Below are 16881 nucleotides of genomic sequence, written 5' to 3'. Positions count from 1 at the left end.
TTTTTGTTGTTTATGCACATATCTGATACAATCATGATAAAAAAAAATACATACACTGAAAAGGCAAGCTCTGCTCCTGATGTGTGCCATTTTAACACACTCGTATTCTTACACTCATGACTCGTACTATGTATTAAAGATAAAAAAGTAAATATAATATACTTATATATTTTTTAATTTAAAGTTTTTGAGCCCTCCATTTTTCTACAAACGTCATTTACTAGTAAATGACATTGTCATTAAGTTAAATTTTTATCTGTTTAAAGATAACTTTAGAATTTTCAAATTACTTTTTTTGTACCCTTTTCTGTCAATTGGCACTTTATTTTTAGAATGTTCTAATATTCATTATAATGAAATAATATAATGAAAGCTGTGCGTAGGAATTTCTTTCAAATTTCACACTACAAACATGAAGTTTATTGGCCCCTAATATTGGTTGTTGGTGTCCCGATTACTAATAATCTGTATCTGTATCTGTATCAGCCCTGGAAAAAAAACATATTGTACTTACTCTATTGGAGAAACGGAACAGCGTTCTTCCAAAAGATCCCTCAACTGTTGTTTTGATAATGGTCTTGGAGAACACTGTCAAGCATGGTGTCTAGAATCTTCCGTAGGTGTTCATAGATTGAGATCTGATGACTGTGAAGGGCTTAGCCATACATTCTCAGGGACAGGGTCCCAAGGGGGAAAAAGGGCAAGGTCAGTGTGTATTTAACTTTTAATTTAATGCATATTGATAGAACTCTAATTGATAGAGACTGTGTAATCATGTTTAAGAAGAAGCCGAAAGTAGTGTTAAGATGGCAGCCAGTAACACAAGCTTTCGTGGTTGTGCAGAGCTTTAAACCACAATTTTCCAGGAAGCAATTTGGTTAACATGGAGTGTGTTAAGAGCCATAAACTGCAGCATTACATCTGTGTTTAAAATTTCCATGAGTCCATGTTTCACAGAAGCATAAATTTGTGTGTTTTGTGATAACAATCAAATAAAGACTTGGTTTAGCAAGCGCCCCTAATCGCCATTTGTTTGGTTAATGTTCAAAATAACCACGCTGTGTGCTTTACTGACGGAATATCTAGCATGCATCCGTGCCTGTGTTACTGAGGGGAAATCTCCACAGGCTCTTGTACTTGACCAGAAGGGGCGCTAAAGAGGGATGAAGGGGCGAAGCTAAGATGAGCCTGGCTGAAACGGATCTTGAAGAATGCAGTTCGATAACTTTGTACTGATTTGCAGTCTTCCCTCTAAGGGGACAAGTGGGCACGAGCAGTGCCAGAAAAATGCCCCCACAGCATAACACTGGGTTTCTCATTATAGAGGCCAATCATTCAGGCCTATACTGTTCTCTTGGGGTGTGCCACGCATGCACTCACCCACTTGTATAGAATATGGTGAAGGATGCTTCGTCTAACCATATCGCTGTGTTACACAAGACCAGTATCTATAGTTTTTTACACCACTGAACTCTCAAATATGAATTCATCTTTGTAATGATGCACTGCAACCCTACTATAATATCCCTCTCTATGTATTTGTGGACAAACTATTCTTGCTGACCCAGCCTGATAACGTCCTGCATTGACACTCACCTGAGGAACATTTACTCTGCTGTTCTTTCTTTTGCATTGCACTAATGCACAAACATCACTGTCATTGAATGGACAATTTCAAACTGCATTTGTTCATTTTTCTCTCCCTACAGCAAAAGCCAACTTTAGTGGATGTTCCTATGCTGCAGTTCTGTTATGCCTACGTTCAGAGGTAGCCCCCACCCAGCCCTCTTCCATCTGTCAGCCTCTTTCGCCATCTTAACTGTCATAACTATTGCCATGTGGTCTATCTAGCTATACTTAACCTAATCCTCATGATTCATGTTTCAGTTAGGAGTGTTCTCTCCGGTATTATACATGTTCTGTTGATGTCTTCTGTGCTCTGTTCATAGTCTTCCCGCTCAGGCCCTTCAGGAGAACATCATGCCTCTCCTCTTTCTGCTCAGAGAGTCTGTGCAGCTCAACCTTGCCCCACCTGGGCACTTCCTGCTCCTGGGGTGAGTCTCCATATTGACAGATTACCTTCCTGTCAAAAGCTAGCTGTTTGTGTAGCCGTATCCTGTTTACCATCCAATACTGTCCAGAAGTCAAAGACCACTCTTCTATTTTAATTTCCATTCAAAATGCTAATAAAGCAGGTTGTTCATTTTGTTCAGTTTTGTTCTTACTTCGATAAGGAAGAGGAAAGTCAAAACAAAAATTTAGTAAAAGGTGTATCAAAAATGGGATTCAACCATGCAAGTCCTGATAAAACCTCAACTGTTGCTTCAGATTTGAAAAAGTCCACAGGCTTTTCTGGCCATTCTTCATTAAGTCTCCTGAACAGAATAGAAGTAAAGGGTGGACACACTTAATACTGATAAATGACACCATATTTGATACTATATAAAATGATGTGTAATTTCCTGTAAAATATTCGTATGCTGCTTTTTTCTAATGCTGAAAAATGTAGAAGTTATACTTCATGGTCAGGAAGTTAAATAAATAAAGGGGGGTCCCTAATTTTTACATGGATGATAATGCTCTATATTTGGTGTCAGTCGTAGTGTCCTCTATAGGTATTGTCTGCTGGTCCACGCAGGTATCTGGTCCAACCATAAATTTTGCATCATTGTCCATGAATGTAGCTTGATTTACACTACAGCTTAAAGAGTTTTCAGTCATCGTTCTCAGATTTTGTCTATGCAGTCATGGAATTCTATTCTGTCTTTTTTCCACACAGAATCCTGAATGACTTTGTTAATAGGCTCCCTAACATGGACAACAAAAGAGATTGTAGAGACCTGCAGGTAAATGCTGATGCAAAGAGATACTGAGAATGACTATTATTAAAAACCTTATTCCTACTAACAGTTTGAATTATTTTTCATCACTGTAAATGCATTGTTGACATTATAGAAACTGCCAAGGGCTGTTATTCTTCAACATGGTTGTTTCTTTGGCAATTTGCCCCAAACAGGAAGTGACCCAGCGTATCCTGGAGGCAGTAGGAGGTGTGGCTGGCTCATCTCTGGAGCAGACCAGCTGGCTGAGCCGTAACCTGGAAGTGAAAGCTCAGCCTCAGGTCAGCCTGCAGGAGGATGAAGAGGAGCCTGAAGGCAATGACTTCTATGGTATAAATGCACACATACACATACTGTACAAGTCATGTTTTGTCCTAAAGACCTCATTATGAACATTATAGAAAGCAAAAGTAGCACTTTCTGCTGGTATGCTAATCATATCCACTCCAAATTTAGCATAAACATAAACATAAAACACTGATTGGGGGAAAAATTATTCAAAGACCGAAAATTATTATTATTATTATTATTAGAACTTTGTTACAAAACAGTTGTTGGCCATTATAGCTTTAAGACATCTGTGGTGAAAAGCAGCTCGCTTTTTGCAGCGTTGTGGGTTCAATTTTGGCCTGTTCCTCTTGGCAAGCCATCTTCAGTCCCCCAAGGTTACGAGGGTCCCTCTGAACTAATACAAGGTCAAATGTATTTTATAATGACGCTGTGTGCAATGTGCAGTAGAACCTTCAGCATTAATATCTAGAAGGTTAACATTTAAACCCATCTTTATTTATGCTTGTGAATTCGTAGTTTTTTTGTTCACATTTGTAAGTCAAAAGAGTTTGAGCCAGGTTCATAAAAGTGGCATGAAGATCAAATAACGCGGCCGTAACACATTTGTTAATTCACAAACGAAGATTACCGGCGAGTTTTACCGTTTGCATGACATGAGTTGCGGCTGCACGTTTCCTTAATTTAAATATGGTGTTTACAATTCATAACACAGCACACTGCTGCAAAAAATAATACTTGAACTGCACTGACTGTAATTTTTCCAGTAAGAAATTGCTGGATTAAATAATATTTTCTACAATGTTTCCAAACATGTTTGGTCTCACATGCCACAAATCAAACATACAAAACACTGATTAACTGATAAAAAAAGACATGCTATGATCTGTTTGGACTATCACTTCTAACTGCTGATGTAGGAATACAGAGATATATATAAAATATTTAATATATATTTATATATAAATAATATTTATTTATTTTTATTTTTTTATTATTATTTTTTTTAATGAAAAGTTACAAGCATCTATACCAAATAATGTCATATTGTTTGTCTCCATTTCTTCCCTTAAAATTCGTATCCGTTTCGGAGAATTTCGGTGTGCTTTGTTTCTGTGTTTTCGTTTCTTTTGGCAGCCAACCAAAGCTTCGCTTGGCGAGTCTTTAATATGTATGATCTTATTTACATTTTGACTTTGATTGGCTCTTGCTTGGGACACAAGTGAAAAGACCACCGCATTAAAGACACCGGCGTTGTAATCACTGCCACAGTGATTACAGTTCTCGTAGTTCTCGTTTATTGTGCTGTTAGTGCAGAGTTTTATGAATCTGGCCCTTTATGTGTGTAAATTTGAAGTGAATATTTGCACTGGAAGTTTATTATTTACAAAAACAAACATGTCTAAATACTTGTTTCACCCCACTCTATGAATGTTGTCTGTCTCCCTCTTCCTCGTTTCCTTTCAGAGTCAGTTGGCCAGGGCAGTGCTATGGTGTCATCCTCAGCTCCATCTGTGTTTAGTGTACAAGCACTGGCCCTGCTGGCTGAGGTGGGAGTCCAATACACACACATACACGAGAAACACAAGCACAGACGAACACCAGAAACACACCAGTAACAGCAAATGTGTTTGTCCTGCTCCAGGTACTGGCCCCTCTGCTGGATATGGTGTATCGCAGTGATGAGAAGGAGAAAGCTGTTCCTCTCATCTCTCGCCTCATGTATTATGTCTTTCCTTACCTGAAAAACCACAGGTAACTATAACCGTGGAGAAGATTCCTTGTCAGAGCTTAAAAAATGAAATGCAGTACACAGATGACCTTACTTTCATTAGTGATGTGTGAACATGTGTGAAACTGAAGAGCAAAACCTTTGTTTTGATATTACTTGATCTCTTTTTTGAACAACATTGAGCATTTAGTACTGAATTCGATTAAAGACTGCATTGTGTCAGAAGAAATTTACTGTGAGGTGCTTTTAACGTTGTACAACTAATTACTAAGTACAGTCCTGTGCAAAGTCACAGAGGAGAGGAGACCACTCTCCGTTTTTTTCATTTCCAGTCAAAACGACCATTATGTACAAGCTCATTTTTCAGCGTCAGGAAAAAGGCAGGTAACATATTTAACAGAAAATTAGACAGAAGCCTCAGCCACTAAACATTAAATCAAAATTTTCAGTATTTAAAGCATCTGGCCTTGGTCTTTATTACAGCTTCCATTCTTTTCGGGACAATTGCTTTCAGTTTCTCAAAGAAATCTACAGGGATGTTTTTGGACACTTCCAAAGTCTTAGAAGTTCGTTACATTTTCGACTTCTCACAATAAGCTCAATAACAAATTTAGACTCTTCATTCCACAAAAGCTTACTCCACATTGAGTTTCAGTGTTCTAGTGCCGTTTTCTTCTTCTTCTCTACTTTTTTTGTCTTTTCCCTATCTCAGTAATGACTTCTTGACAGCTTCACATCCATTCAGACCCATAGTGTTGGGTTGTCTTCTCACAGTGGAAGAAACACCTGTGGACTTTTTCAGATCTAAAGCAAGAGTGGACCTTCACCTTTTCCTCTCTCTCAAAGATGAAAGATTTAAGTACTATTTATATGATGGTGAAAGTTTTGGTGGTCTGTCATGGTTGGAGGTAGTTATAAGTTTTTGAACACCAGTTTTGGAAACTCCTGTTTTTTCTACTTACTTTATTTTGACTTTCTTTATACAAATTGACTGTCTGTTATATCTGATTTCCTCAGAATGAACTTGTACCTAATGGCCTTTTTGATAGGAGATTTAATAAAAGAAAAGCAGCTCTTACTGATTATAACCAGCAGAGGGCTGTGATTAGACAGTGTGGCACAGTTAATTATCAGCACTCTTGATAGAAGACAACTCTGCAGTCATATGAAGAAATGCAGAGATGTACCTAATAATTGAATAATGAAGAATTTCTTATTTGTGTGTTGCTAATGAAATTCTCCTCGTTGTGTGAATGTATCTGTCTGTCCGTTTGTCTGTTTCTGTCCACCCCTACCCCCTCACCCGCCTACTCTCAGTGCCTATAACATGCCCAGTTTTAGTGCGGGGGCACAGTTATTGAGCAGTCTCAGTGGGTATGCGTACACTAAACGCGCCTGGAAGAAAGAAGTACTGGAGCTCTTTATGGACCCTCTGTTCTTCACCATGGAATCATCTTGCACCTGCCAGTAAGACTCATTCCATATATTACTTGTTAGATTCAAGCAGTTGCTGAATGTTGCATTATTTTGCATTAAGTTACGGTATAATAAGGCTAAAGATTAATAACTGTATGATAAGCCTGAATTTTAAGGGGTTAAATATCCAGATCTTGATTATGAATTTCATAAATTTAAGGAATCAGATTTTTCATGTTTTATGCCAGTATGTGTTTTAGAATGCACTCAAACAGAAATCGCAATTTTCTCATAAATATATATTTTTACCTTTTTAGCTGGAAGTCCATCATAGATCATCTGCTTACTCATGAGAAGACCATGTTCAAGGATTTGATGAGTGAGTACAATATGTTTGTACGTACTGATTTTATTTGTGTTTGCGTATTCGCATCCTCCCTGTATACGTAGGTAATTCTGTATTTCTACAGGCATGCAGAGCAGTTCTCTGAAGCTGTTTAACAGTGCTGAGCAGAAGCCCATGTTGCTTAAGCGCCAGGCCTTCGCCATGTTCAGTGGAGAGACAGACCAGTACCACCTCTACCTGCCTCTTATACAAGGTACTACTGTGAGGATTTGCTTCCAGGAGAGTTCCTGTTAGTGTGGGTATGTTTTGCAAGTGTGTTGACTTGTCCTGACATTGCAAGTGTCTTGACATTGACTCTGCATAGAGTTGTCTTATGTCTGTCAAACACAATCAGTAGGATCTTTATCAAATGTTGAACATTTCATGATGAATGGACCAGTAGGTATAGTACAAAGTTGCTCTGAATAAAATTATAATAATAAGTTATAGGTAAAAGGTAGGTACTGTTCTATGAAAATAGAAAGATGGGCAATGTATATTGTTATTGTGAGAAATATAAAGGTGGGCAAAATATATTCTTATTGTGATCAATCATATTACAATATTTCACAGTATCCTTTTCTGAGCATATCACAGATATCAGTACTTACTTCAGTTATATTTAGCACAGCATGGTATGCACAGTGTTGAATACAAATCTTTGTATTCAGAGTTTTTTATCCTATTTTTAAACATGACACTATTTGTTCTTACCAAATTTCAGAAAAAAAAAATGAACATGGTGACATCATCTCTAGTATCAGTCTTTACTGTGAATACCAGTGTTTAATGTGGAATGGTGTACATTACCTGAAGACGGCAGCACAGTACTGTGAAAAAGTTTTAGGCAGCCATGAAAAAGGTTTAAAAAATGTATCTTGGCAGTGTTTGTTTTTGTATGAAAAAACACTATATAATTATAGTGTATGTATGTATATATAGAATTATAACTATCATTTTAGAATCGATAAACAAACACAGCAAAAAAAAAGAACTTCTTGTTTCTGATGAAGTTATTAATACACTATATTGCCAAAAGTATTCGCTTGTCTGCCTTCACACGCATATGAACTTGAGTGACATCCCATTCTTAATCCGTAGGGTTTAATATGATGTCAGCCCACCCTTTGCAGCTATAACAGCTTCAACTCTTCTGGGAAGGCTTTCCACAAGGTTTAGGAGTGTGTTTATGGGAATTTGTGACCATTCTTCCAGAAGTGCTTTTGTGAGGTCAGACAATGATGTTGGACGAGAAGGCCTGGCTCGCAGTCTCCGCTCTAATTCATCCCAAAGGTGTTCTGTCGGGTTGAGGTCAGGATCTGTGCAGGCCAGTCAAGTTCTTCCACACCAAACTCGCTCATCCATGTCTTTATGGACCTTGCTTTGTGCACTGGTGCGCAGTCATGTTGGAACAGGAAGGGGCCATCCCCAAACTGTTCCCACAAAGTTGGGAGCATGAAATTGTCCAAAATCTCTTGGTATGCTGAAGCATTACGAGTTCCTTTCACTGGAACGAAGGGTCCGAGCCCAACTCCTGAAAAACAACCCCACACTTGGCACAATGCAGTCGGACAAGTAAGGCTTGGATGCAGCTGCTTGGCCATGGAAACCCATTCCATGAAGCTCTCTGCGCGCTGTTCTTGAGCTAATCTGAAGGCCACATGAAGTTTGGAGGTATGTAGCGATTGACTCTGCAGAAAGTTGGCGACCTCTGCGCACTATGTGCCTCAGCATCCGCTGACCCCGCTCTGTCATTTTACGTGGTCTACCATTTCGTGGCTGAGTTGCTGTCGTTCCTAATCGCTTCCACTTTGTTATAATACCACTGACAGTTGACTGTGGAATATTTAGTAGCGAGGACATTTCACAACTGGACTTGTTGCACAGGTGGCATCCTATCACGGTACCACGCTGGAATTCACTGAGCTCCTGAGAGCGACCCATCCTTTCACAAATGTTTGTAGAAGCAGTCTGCAGGCCTAGGTGCTTGGTTTTATACACCTGTGGCCATGGAAGTGATTGGAATACCTGAATTCAATGATTTGGATGGGTGAGTGAATACTTTTGGCAATATAGTGTATATTGGATAGAAGTGTTCAATTACAAGAACACAGGTTTGTGTTTCCTGATTTCTGGCTGCACTCTAGTCATTGCATGTATTTGTTAAAATCAATCAGCACTTCATCTAATTAATTTAATTAGAGATTGATTATATACACTACTTAATGGGTGGTAACTGTAATTACTGGACTTCTTTGAGGAGAGGTCTAGAAATAAACACACTCACATGCATCAAATCACATTATATACGTTTTTTTATTTGTGTATATTCTAATGTTTTTGTTTTTAGAACAAATAAACACTTTCTGCACAGATTCATTACTTCTGCATATCATTTTCTCATATGCCTGAGAAATTGGCACAGCACTGTGTATATCTATAGGACACCAAATTTTAAGCTAAGTTTAATCAGATTCATTTTCTCTCCATTTCTTCACACTCACACACACGCGCACACACACACCAGAGCGTCTGACTGAGAACCTGCGGGTGGGGCAGACTCCAGCAATGGTGGCCCAGATGTTCCTGATGTTCCGTGTTCTGCTGCTGAGGATTTCTCCACAGCACCTCACCTCCCTTTGGCCAATCATGGTCACTGAACTGGTGAGACACCCACATCCTCTATACTTTGTGATGTCAGATTATGATGTCCTCTCCTGTATTTGTTTTAGTCTCTGTTTATTTGATCACTTCACAAGTTCTGTTTTTGTCTTATTTAAGCAAAAAATAGTCACTGATGATTTTTATGTTTCCCACTTGTAGATTCGTATTTATACCAGGCTTGAGAAGACTCTGCTGGAGGACAAAGAAACTTCCAAGTGAGTCCTGAGAAAATCAACAGAATGCAGCTTAACCTAGGGTGTGAAATCTTTTGCAAAGGACTGTACATCTAAATATCTTTTTCCAGAAGAAATCAGTCACTTTAACATTGACCAGATTTGCTCATTTTCCCTGTATCTGTAGATTTGTAGAGCCTATTACTAATATATGATTTTTGATTATCTACATTACATGGCATCCAGATAGAACCTGCATGAAAATGTCACTATTACTATATAAAAGCAACCAGAAAAAACTGTACCGTTTATTTAAATCAGATTAATAGTTTTAGTTGTAGAAATAAAAACAATCACAGCATATATTAGAATTAGTACATGATATGGTTAGAAAATAATTTACAAGGATGTTGTAAGCTTGCATTCATCTACAGATATAATTATGGAAACATGAATGAAATGTGAATAGAACAATGGTTTTTAACTTCTGCATATAAAAAACAAGTGTCTCACATCTGTACTGTACACATTTTAGTTTTACCTGACACTAAAACGTTCCCCAACTAAACTAAATCTAACAAGAGTGACAACTTCAGTAAATGGTCTTCTGAATCTCTTAAATGATTGTTTAAAATGTTAATAATCCATGCTGATTGGATTGATAACAAACCAACAGAACATCCAACAGAGCACTGAATACAACCCTTAGCTACATTTGCTCTGAGTTTCTGTGCAAATTGCAAGTGCTAAATGGAAAATGCATAACAATATAACAGTTTTTGCTGCCTGGCAGCTTGTTTCCCTTTCACCCATTGACATGCTTTACATCCTTTACAATGATGTCATTTCCAGTGTAGGTTTTCACATCATTTCAGGTGTTGACAAATAATTGATCCACTAAATTTGAATGGACCTAAAAACTAGCACAAATTTCTGTTTCTTTAGCTTACGTCGGCAAACATTTGATGCATTAAAACATTTAAAACATAAAAATTCTTTTGGTGAAAAAAAGTTCTTTTTTTGTGTTTCAATGTTCTTCGAGGTTAAATAAAGGTTGATTGATTGATTGATTGATTGACTGAAAGCTTTACACACTGTAAAAAACCTCTCTCTCTCTCTCTCTCTCTCAGGAATAAACGGGGCAGTCAAGAGAAGAATGGTCTCCTGATGTTTCCGCAAGCGGAGCTGGACATGTATCTTTCGGCCTGCAAGTTCCTGGACACTGCTGTGTCCTTCCCCCCTGAGCGCATGCCTCTCTTCCAGTTGTGAGTGACTACACAGCCGGAACTGTACCACTCTGTGTGTGTGTGTGTGTGTGTGTGTATGCACAAGTGTGAGCCCGTTTGATGAAGTTTTAGGTTTTGTGTCTTGGCTAGTGCCCTGTGTTTGTAGGTTTATGGATGTTTATGTGTGCTGCAGGTATCGCTGGGCATTTGTGCCAGAAGTAGATGTGGAGAGTTATGAGGGGCCTGGGACCACTCTTTTGGAGGGAGAACAGGAGTGTAAACCTCATGTGGTCAGAATACTGGAAGGACTTCATCACCGTTATGGGGTAAACACATGCAGACCTATTTAAAAACATTTGAAAGTGCAGGTGAGTGCTGAATGGTAAATACAGCAGTAGAGGGGGATTTAAGAATACAGCTTCCCCTAAAATTTCATCATACCATGGTAATGAAATGGTTGACAACACGTCTGTATTGCTCATAACTCACTGCTGTTCAGTATTTTTTGATGATTAAGAAGTGTGAAATATGTACTTTATATCACTGCAGTCAGGCGCTGTTTATTTTAATGTGAGCTACATTTGATAGTACAGTCTGCATTAATGTGTTTGAAGATCAATACTTATTGGACAACAGGCTTTTACAGTGTCGTTTTGGGACCCGTCTGGACACTGTGCTTCACTGGGAGTCAGTGAGGCTATCGCAAGTGCTTTTTGCCTGTGAAAATTGTCTGTAATGTAGTGTAATGTAGTTTCTGTCCCCCCTGGACAGGGCTGGCAACAAACTGCCAACAGAGACACTGTAATGTGCCTGCTTGACGTCTTCTCAAACTAAAAATAGTGATAAATTCAAAAACTAGCATTGGCACCGCTGGCTCTATAAAGCTCACAGCTGTTTTTAGTCTTTTCCAGTCGCTATCTGGAAAACACTGTGAATAATTAATTGTAAATACAGAGTTCTGAGTTCAGTCAGTTCTTTAATTTGCTTAGTTAACTCTTACCAGTACATCGCTTGGTAAAGTTTGTAAGCGTGTAATGTGTCTGGTGTTATTCAGCAGCTACAGCTGCTTTTTAATGTAGCAGGCAGACGTTGCTAATGTCAGCCTTATTGTAGATCAATACCTAGAAAAATAGTTTGCATTCAAAAGTTTATTCAGTTGCACTAGAATAAAATCCATTTGGTTGCAGATAAATATATAAAATTCTTGCTAGTCTTATGCACATCCACAGGATTTAAATGAGTAGGAAAGAATCTGAAAGAATCTGAAAATCTGAAAAAAGAGGAAAGCCAGTGTTAGATTTGTCTGAAATTACATTAAGAATGAAATTATTATAAATCAATATCCAGAATGCCTTGTGTGTCAAAAGCAGTTCTCAAAAAAGAAAATAATTTTTCCGTAAATAATTCTTAAAAGATAATTACACTAAATTGTTTGATTAATTTGGAATTTCTTATTGTTCCCTTTTGAGTAAATCTACATTTTATAAGATATTATTGAATATAAAATAATATTTATTTAAAATGGCTTCCAAACTTTGAAGTGGTAGTGTATGAGTATTACATTTTTTGTCATTAAATTATTGCAGCCTTTACTTTTCCTGTGTCACCACAGACATAAAGTCCTGTACAGAAGTATTTGGCCAACTGAGAAATGTATGAATTTAACAGCATGCAAAATAAATACTGATAAATTTAAATTCAGTAAATAGTCATTTTTGTATGTCAGTGTTAGGCTAACCATTTCCAAACTTCTCCTTGAGGCAATTTACACTATTTACACTTGCCATCAGTTGCCTGCTTCTTTATACTTTATACACTCTCAGAAATAGAGGTAGTAAACTGTCACTGGGGCAGTACCCCTCTTGTCACTAGGGTGGAACCCTAGGGTACATCTCAGTACCTTTAGTAAGGGAACATAGTTGTACCATAATCCATTGAAATGATTTTCTAAGTTGTATTGACTCCACATACCCTGTCTCATCTCCAGGCTTTTTATTTTATTGTTCTGTTTTAAAACATTAGGTTATGAAAAGGTACAAACCTTACCTGGGAAAAACGTACTTAAGGTACACAATTGGACCTTAACACCACTGTTGTACCTTTGAAGTACATTTACATGGTTTGTAGCTTCATGAATGGAAAATGTACCTGCACAGAACCTTTATTTCTAACAGTGTAGATTAACTTATGAGACTGTTATAAGAATATCTCTAATTTATGAGATGTTAGATGAGTTTTAGAACCATGTTTAACATATACGTAATTTTGTGTTACTTGTTTAACTCTGATGCTCTTTACATTACTCATTTTACATGACATTTTATCAAGGGAAATTGTTTTATTCTATTGGCAAATAATTTTGCTACGTTCAAGACATAATGCAGATTTAATTGTTTTGTTTTTAGAAACAGTACTTGAAGGAAGCAAAATTGTCTGCCAATAGAATACGACAGTATCTCGAGTTAAATTTCTTTAACCAAATACAACAAATGATAATATTCTTATTACTATTTCATAATGAGGAATATTAGATATCTGCTAGATTGAAGATGATTTGCCAAGGTGTAATTTTTTGCTGTGTGATATCATTGGTTGTAATATGTTCCCTCTTGCATCAAGGAGAAGAGGAACCAAACAGGTGTTCCTCTTACAATAACGTTTTGAAGAATTGAAGAATTTTTTTTATTGCATATTTATTAGTATTTATTTATTGTTATACAGTTATTTATAAACAAAACTACTGCACAAACAGTTTTATCAGGTAGCCTAAGATATTTTCACACCGCTGCATCTTAGGAAATGAATGACTGCATTATTCAGTTTGTACATGCCGTTGTAAAAGTAATGTGCTGAATGTTGTTGGAGATTTGGCTGCCACTATATTACTCAAAATGTGCACTTTAAAGCCCCCATGTTTCCATGTTTCAGGAGCTGAATGGAACGGTGGGGGAATCCATATCAGAGTGTGTGGAGTTCCCACTGCTTACTCTGCGTTCGCTTTCATCCATCACTCAGCTGGTGCCCTTCTTCCAGACTCTCTGCTGCTCCTTCAGTTGCTCAGACCGCTCCCCTCAGCCCACCGCTGATTACCCCCCACCCAGCTCCAGCAGGGTGCTGCAGCAGCTGGAGCTCATTACTGAGGGAGAGTTTCTGGATGGTTTAGACTCATAGGGACTTGGCAGAAATCTGACGGCCTGGACTTTCCCCCTAAAAACTCCTGAAACGAGTGCTCTGTTTTAGCACTTGATGTTTTAATTCTTCATTACTCGATTGAGTGTGAAGTGTGGTGAACGTCCAGAACGTTGTAGCATGATCGTAAACAGTATGTCACATTCCGTGCAGTGGTGTCTGTTTATTTTTGTAGGCATAGTGAACTCTGAGGGAATCAGGAAAATTCTGTTGTTGTAAAGACTGAGTAATTGCTTTTAATGTGAATACTATTTAATTTAATAAAGATAAAAATGATATAGGTTTAATATTGTGCGCTATAAAAGTTTTATTTCAGCCAAATTTGCCCCTAAATTCAAAGTTTAGTCTCAGAGAAATTAAAAAAGTCAAGCAGCATTTAGAATTGACCAATTTTAAGGCAAATTTCAGTGTCACTGTTTGGTGACAAGGCTTCATTTTGCACAGCATGCAACATTGGCCATTTGAAGCATGAATGTAACTTAAATCTTGGTGCCATTATGGGAACACTGTTTTTCTCTTCTAATATTCTATAACTATGTCTTCTTATTGAATTTGAACAGGTATGCCTACCATCCGCTCTTATTCCAGAATGGAAAGCACAGTACGTTCCATTTTGATGCCCATGTTTTATTTTGTTTTTGTTTTTTTTGCATTTTATAATTATCTGCATTTCATTGTAAATATTACCGCAGAAACAGGGTTGAAAAAAACAATGATCAGCAAATAGTGAATGTTATTCTATGTTATTCTAAGAAAATACACTTCTGGTTAAAAAATGTTGAAAACTGAAATCCAAACCATAATCATAAAGTCCAGAGTTATATCTCTGCTACAATATTCTAAACTGAAAAATCTTTGTATTTGTAGTTGCATAATGCTTTGCAACTTCATGGTTTTATTTTGCCGGGAAACATTTGGTTATTTCTTATCTCTGGTAGCAGATGCATGGTACAGTACTGCTTTCTCTAGTTTCCCCCATACCTATAGCTCCCATATTATTTATTATGACTTTTTCTGTCCCATTGTAATAAACTAAGCTGCAATGCCCAGTTACTGTGGTTAATATGAACATTGAATACTGAATGTTTTACTTCTATCTACAGAGCAAATGCACTTGGAACAGCAAAGGAAAATTAAGATACCTTTTGTTTTAATGCACATAAGGGAATTTTTTTTACAAAAAAATCAGATGTGAAAAATCAATCAAGGGCATCTTTACATTGTCATTAATTTCAAACTAACCCCATCTGACGTGGCAGTTCTACAACATATATTAAAGTCTAATTTAAAATGTAAGCTACCTTGTTTCTCATTGCTTTTGAGTACCATTTCAAACAAAACATAAAGGGGCTAAAAAATAAATGCTAGGCCTTTGGCTCTCAAATCATAATAGAAATTTTCCTGCTCTACTACATCAGAACGCAGGACTCACTGTCAAAATTTGAATGACGATATTAGTATTTTTCACACGAGGACATCAAAATTCCATAGTATAGTGGAGTGTGATAGATAATAAGCAAACTTTTCATGTTTATCTCATAGCATATAAAATATTAAGAGACAGCACACAGGTCTACCTACATCATTTCATCTGGGACTAGAAAGAAACAAAAATAATACTAAATCCAGTAATAAAATACATGCCAACTGAATGTAGTTTTCACATTAAAAATGATGACCAATAAGACAAAGGTCAGCATTAACAGTTTGTAATTGTGCTTTTTCCAGAAAAAACAGTATATGTGACATATAATATAAGCATGTTATGGTATTGTTTGATGCCCTGTGTCTAAAAAAAAGGGGTCAGTAAAATGTAAATAACACATAGTTTGGCTTTTTGATATAAAAGGTTGTACCAAATAATTTAGAAAACAAAATTTTGTTGGAGGGGCTCAGTTGACAAGGGCTGATTGTACTTGTTAGTCTTGTTAACGGGTTGTGCCATTCTTCCCTGATCTCTCAAGAACTTTCAGAGGCCTTGCTTTCACTCATGGTTTCCACTGCAAATCTACAGTACAGCTAGATTGAAACTAACCTGATGTTGTGCAGCGTTCAGGAGGTGGGAAAAAAGATCTTTAATCGTTAATATTCACATTTTATAGAAGCTCTAGTGTAAACTGATTGATGCATGACATCATTCAAATTTTTTTAAACAGATGTGAAGGTGCGTTCTGTGCAATTCAGCCTGAGGTGAGGAATATTTTAATGTTCATAAATCATAAAGAAGGCAATATCCTAAATCCTGGAGAAATGGCTACCACATATCAAGATTATATAAATTTTTGAAAAATGTTTGAGCTTTCGAAGTGCGAAGTTCAGGTGAAAGTAAAGTAAAGCATGGCTAATCCAGTCATTACATGAACATTATAATTTTGTTTATGCTGAAAAGCAGATACAACTGTAAAAACAAGAAGATCTGCAACTTGTGAATGTATGTAGCAATAGTTAACACATTGTCTGATTAGCCAGTAGCATAATACCAATTTCCACTAGTGCCTCTGGAAATTTGCGGTGTTGTTGGTGCCAATCTAGCAGTATTATTTCACTTTTGATGCCAATTCTAAATTACACATGAGTATGTGAAGCTTGTGAAAGACATACAAGGAACATTTTCTTAAATCTCTCTGCTGTTTTATTGTGCCTCCTTCTGTAAAGGTGTGAATTTGAAACCAGTTTGTGAATATTATTCAAGCAACCTGTTAGCCTATTAGCTATCTTCAGGCTTTCCCTCCTGAAAACACCAGTGCAGACCAGCATTAATTCCATGCTGATCTAAGATGGTTTAAGTTGGTCGGGTGCTGGTTTAGCAGGTCACCCAGCCTAAACATGCTGATTGACCATCATATCAGCATCTAAAACACAACATATCCTGGTTTGGGTTGCATTTAATAATTAGCATATCCTGCTGTGATAGGCTAATTTACTTAGCAAAGTATGTGAGTGGATGTGCACTGGGTCCCATTTACCC

General features: G+C 37.2%; 1 protein-coding gene across 5 annotated transcripts in view; it reads left to right on the top strand.

The window, feature by feature from the left end:
* Nucleotides 1-16761, top strand: part of dop1b (DOP1 leucine zipper like protein B) — a 57767-nt gene extending 41006 nt beyond the window's left edge. For 3 of the 5 annotated variants that reach the window (XM_036572620.1, XM_036572534.1, XM_036572406.1), the window contains exons 27-40: nucleotides 1710-1768; nucleotides 1950-2054; nucleotides 2780-2846; nucleotides 3017-3170; nucleotides 4596-4678; nucleotides 4774-4883; nucleotides 6178-6327; nucleotides 6594-6655; nucleotides 6747-6875; nucleotides 9189-9325; nucleotides 9485-9540; nucleotides 10629-10763; nucleotides 10918-11050; nucleotides 13653-15209. In XM_036572620.1, the coding sequence (XP_036428513.1) occupies nucleotides 1710-1768; nucleotides 1950-2054; nucleotides 2780-2846; nucleotides 3017-3170; nucleotides 4596-4678; nucleotides 4774-4883; nucleotides 6178-6327; nucleotides 6594-6655; nucleotides 6747-6875; nucleotides 9189-9325; nucleotides 9485-9540; nucleotides 10629-10763; nucleotides 10918-11050; nucleotides 13653-13895 (1623 nt within the window). In that variant the 3' untranslated portion in view covers nucleotides 13896-15209. Of the gene's footprint in view, nucleotides 1-1709; nucleotides 1769-1949; nucleotides 2055-2779; nucleotides 2847-3016; nucleotides 3171-4595; nucleotides 4679-4773; nucleotides 4884-6177; nucleotides 6328-6593; nucleotides 6656-6746; nucleotides 6876-9188; nucleotides 9326-9484; nucleotides 9541-10628; nucleotides 10764-10917; nucleotides 11051-13652; nucleotides 15210-15877 lie in introns of those variants that run through there. The other 2 variants (XR_005007355.1, XR_005007368.1) reach the window with 2 other exon arrangements.
* The last annotated feature ends 120 nt before the right edge of the window (nucleotides 16762-16881 follow it).

Source organism: Colossoma macropomum, unplaced genomic scaffold, assembly GCF_904425465.1.
Source record: "Colossoma macropomum unplaced genomic scaffold, Colossoma_macropomum, whole genome shotgun sequence".
NCBI classification, from domain to species: Eukaryota; Metazoa; Chordata; class Actinopteri; order Characiformes; family Serrasalmidae; genus Colossoma; species Colossoma macropomum.
Note: the sequence above shows the minus strand (reverse complement) of the source record. Positions and strands in the feature narration are given on the sequence as shown.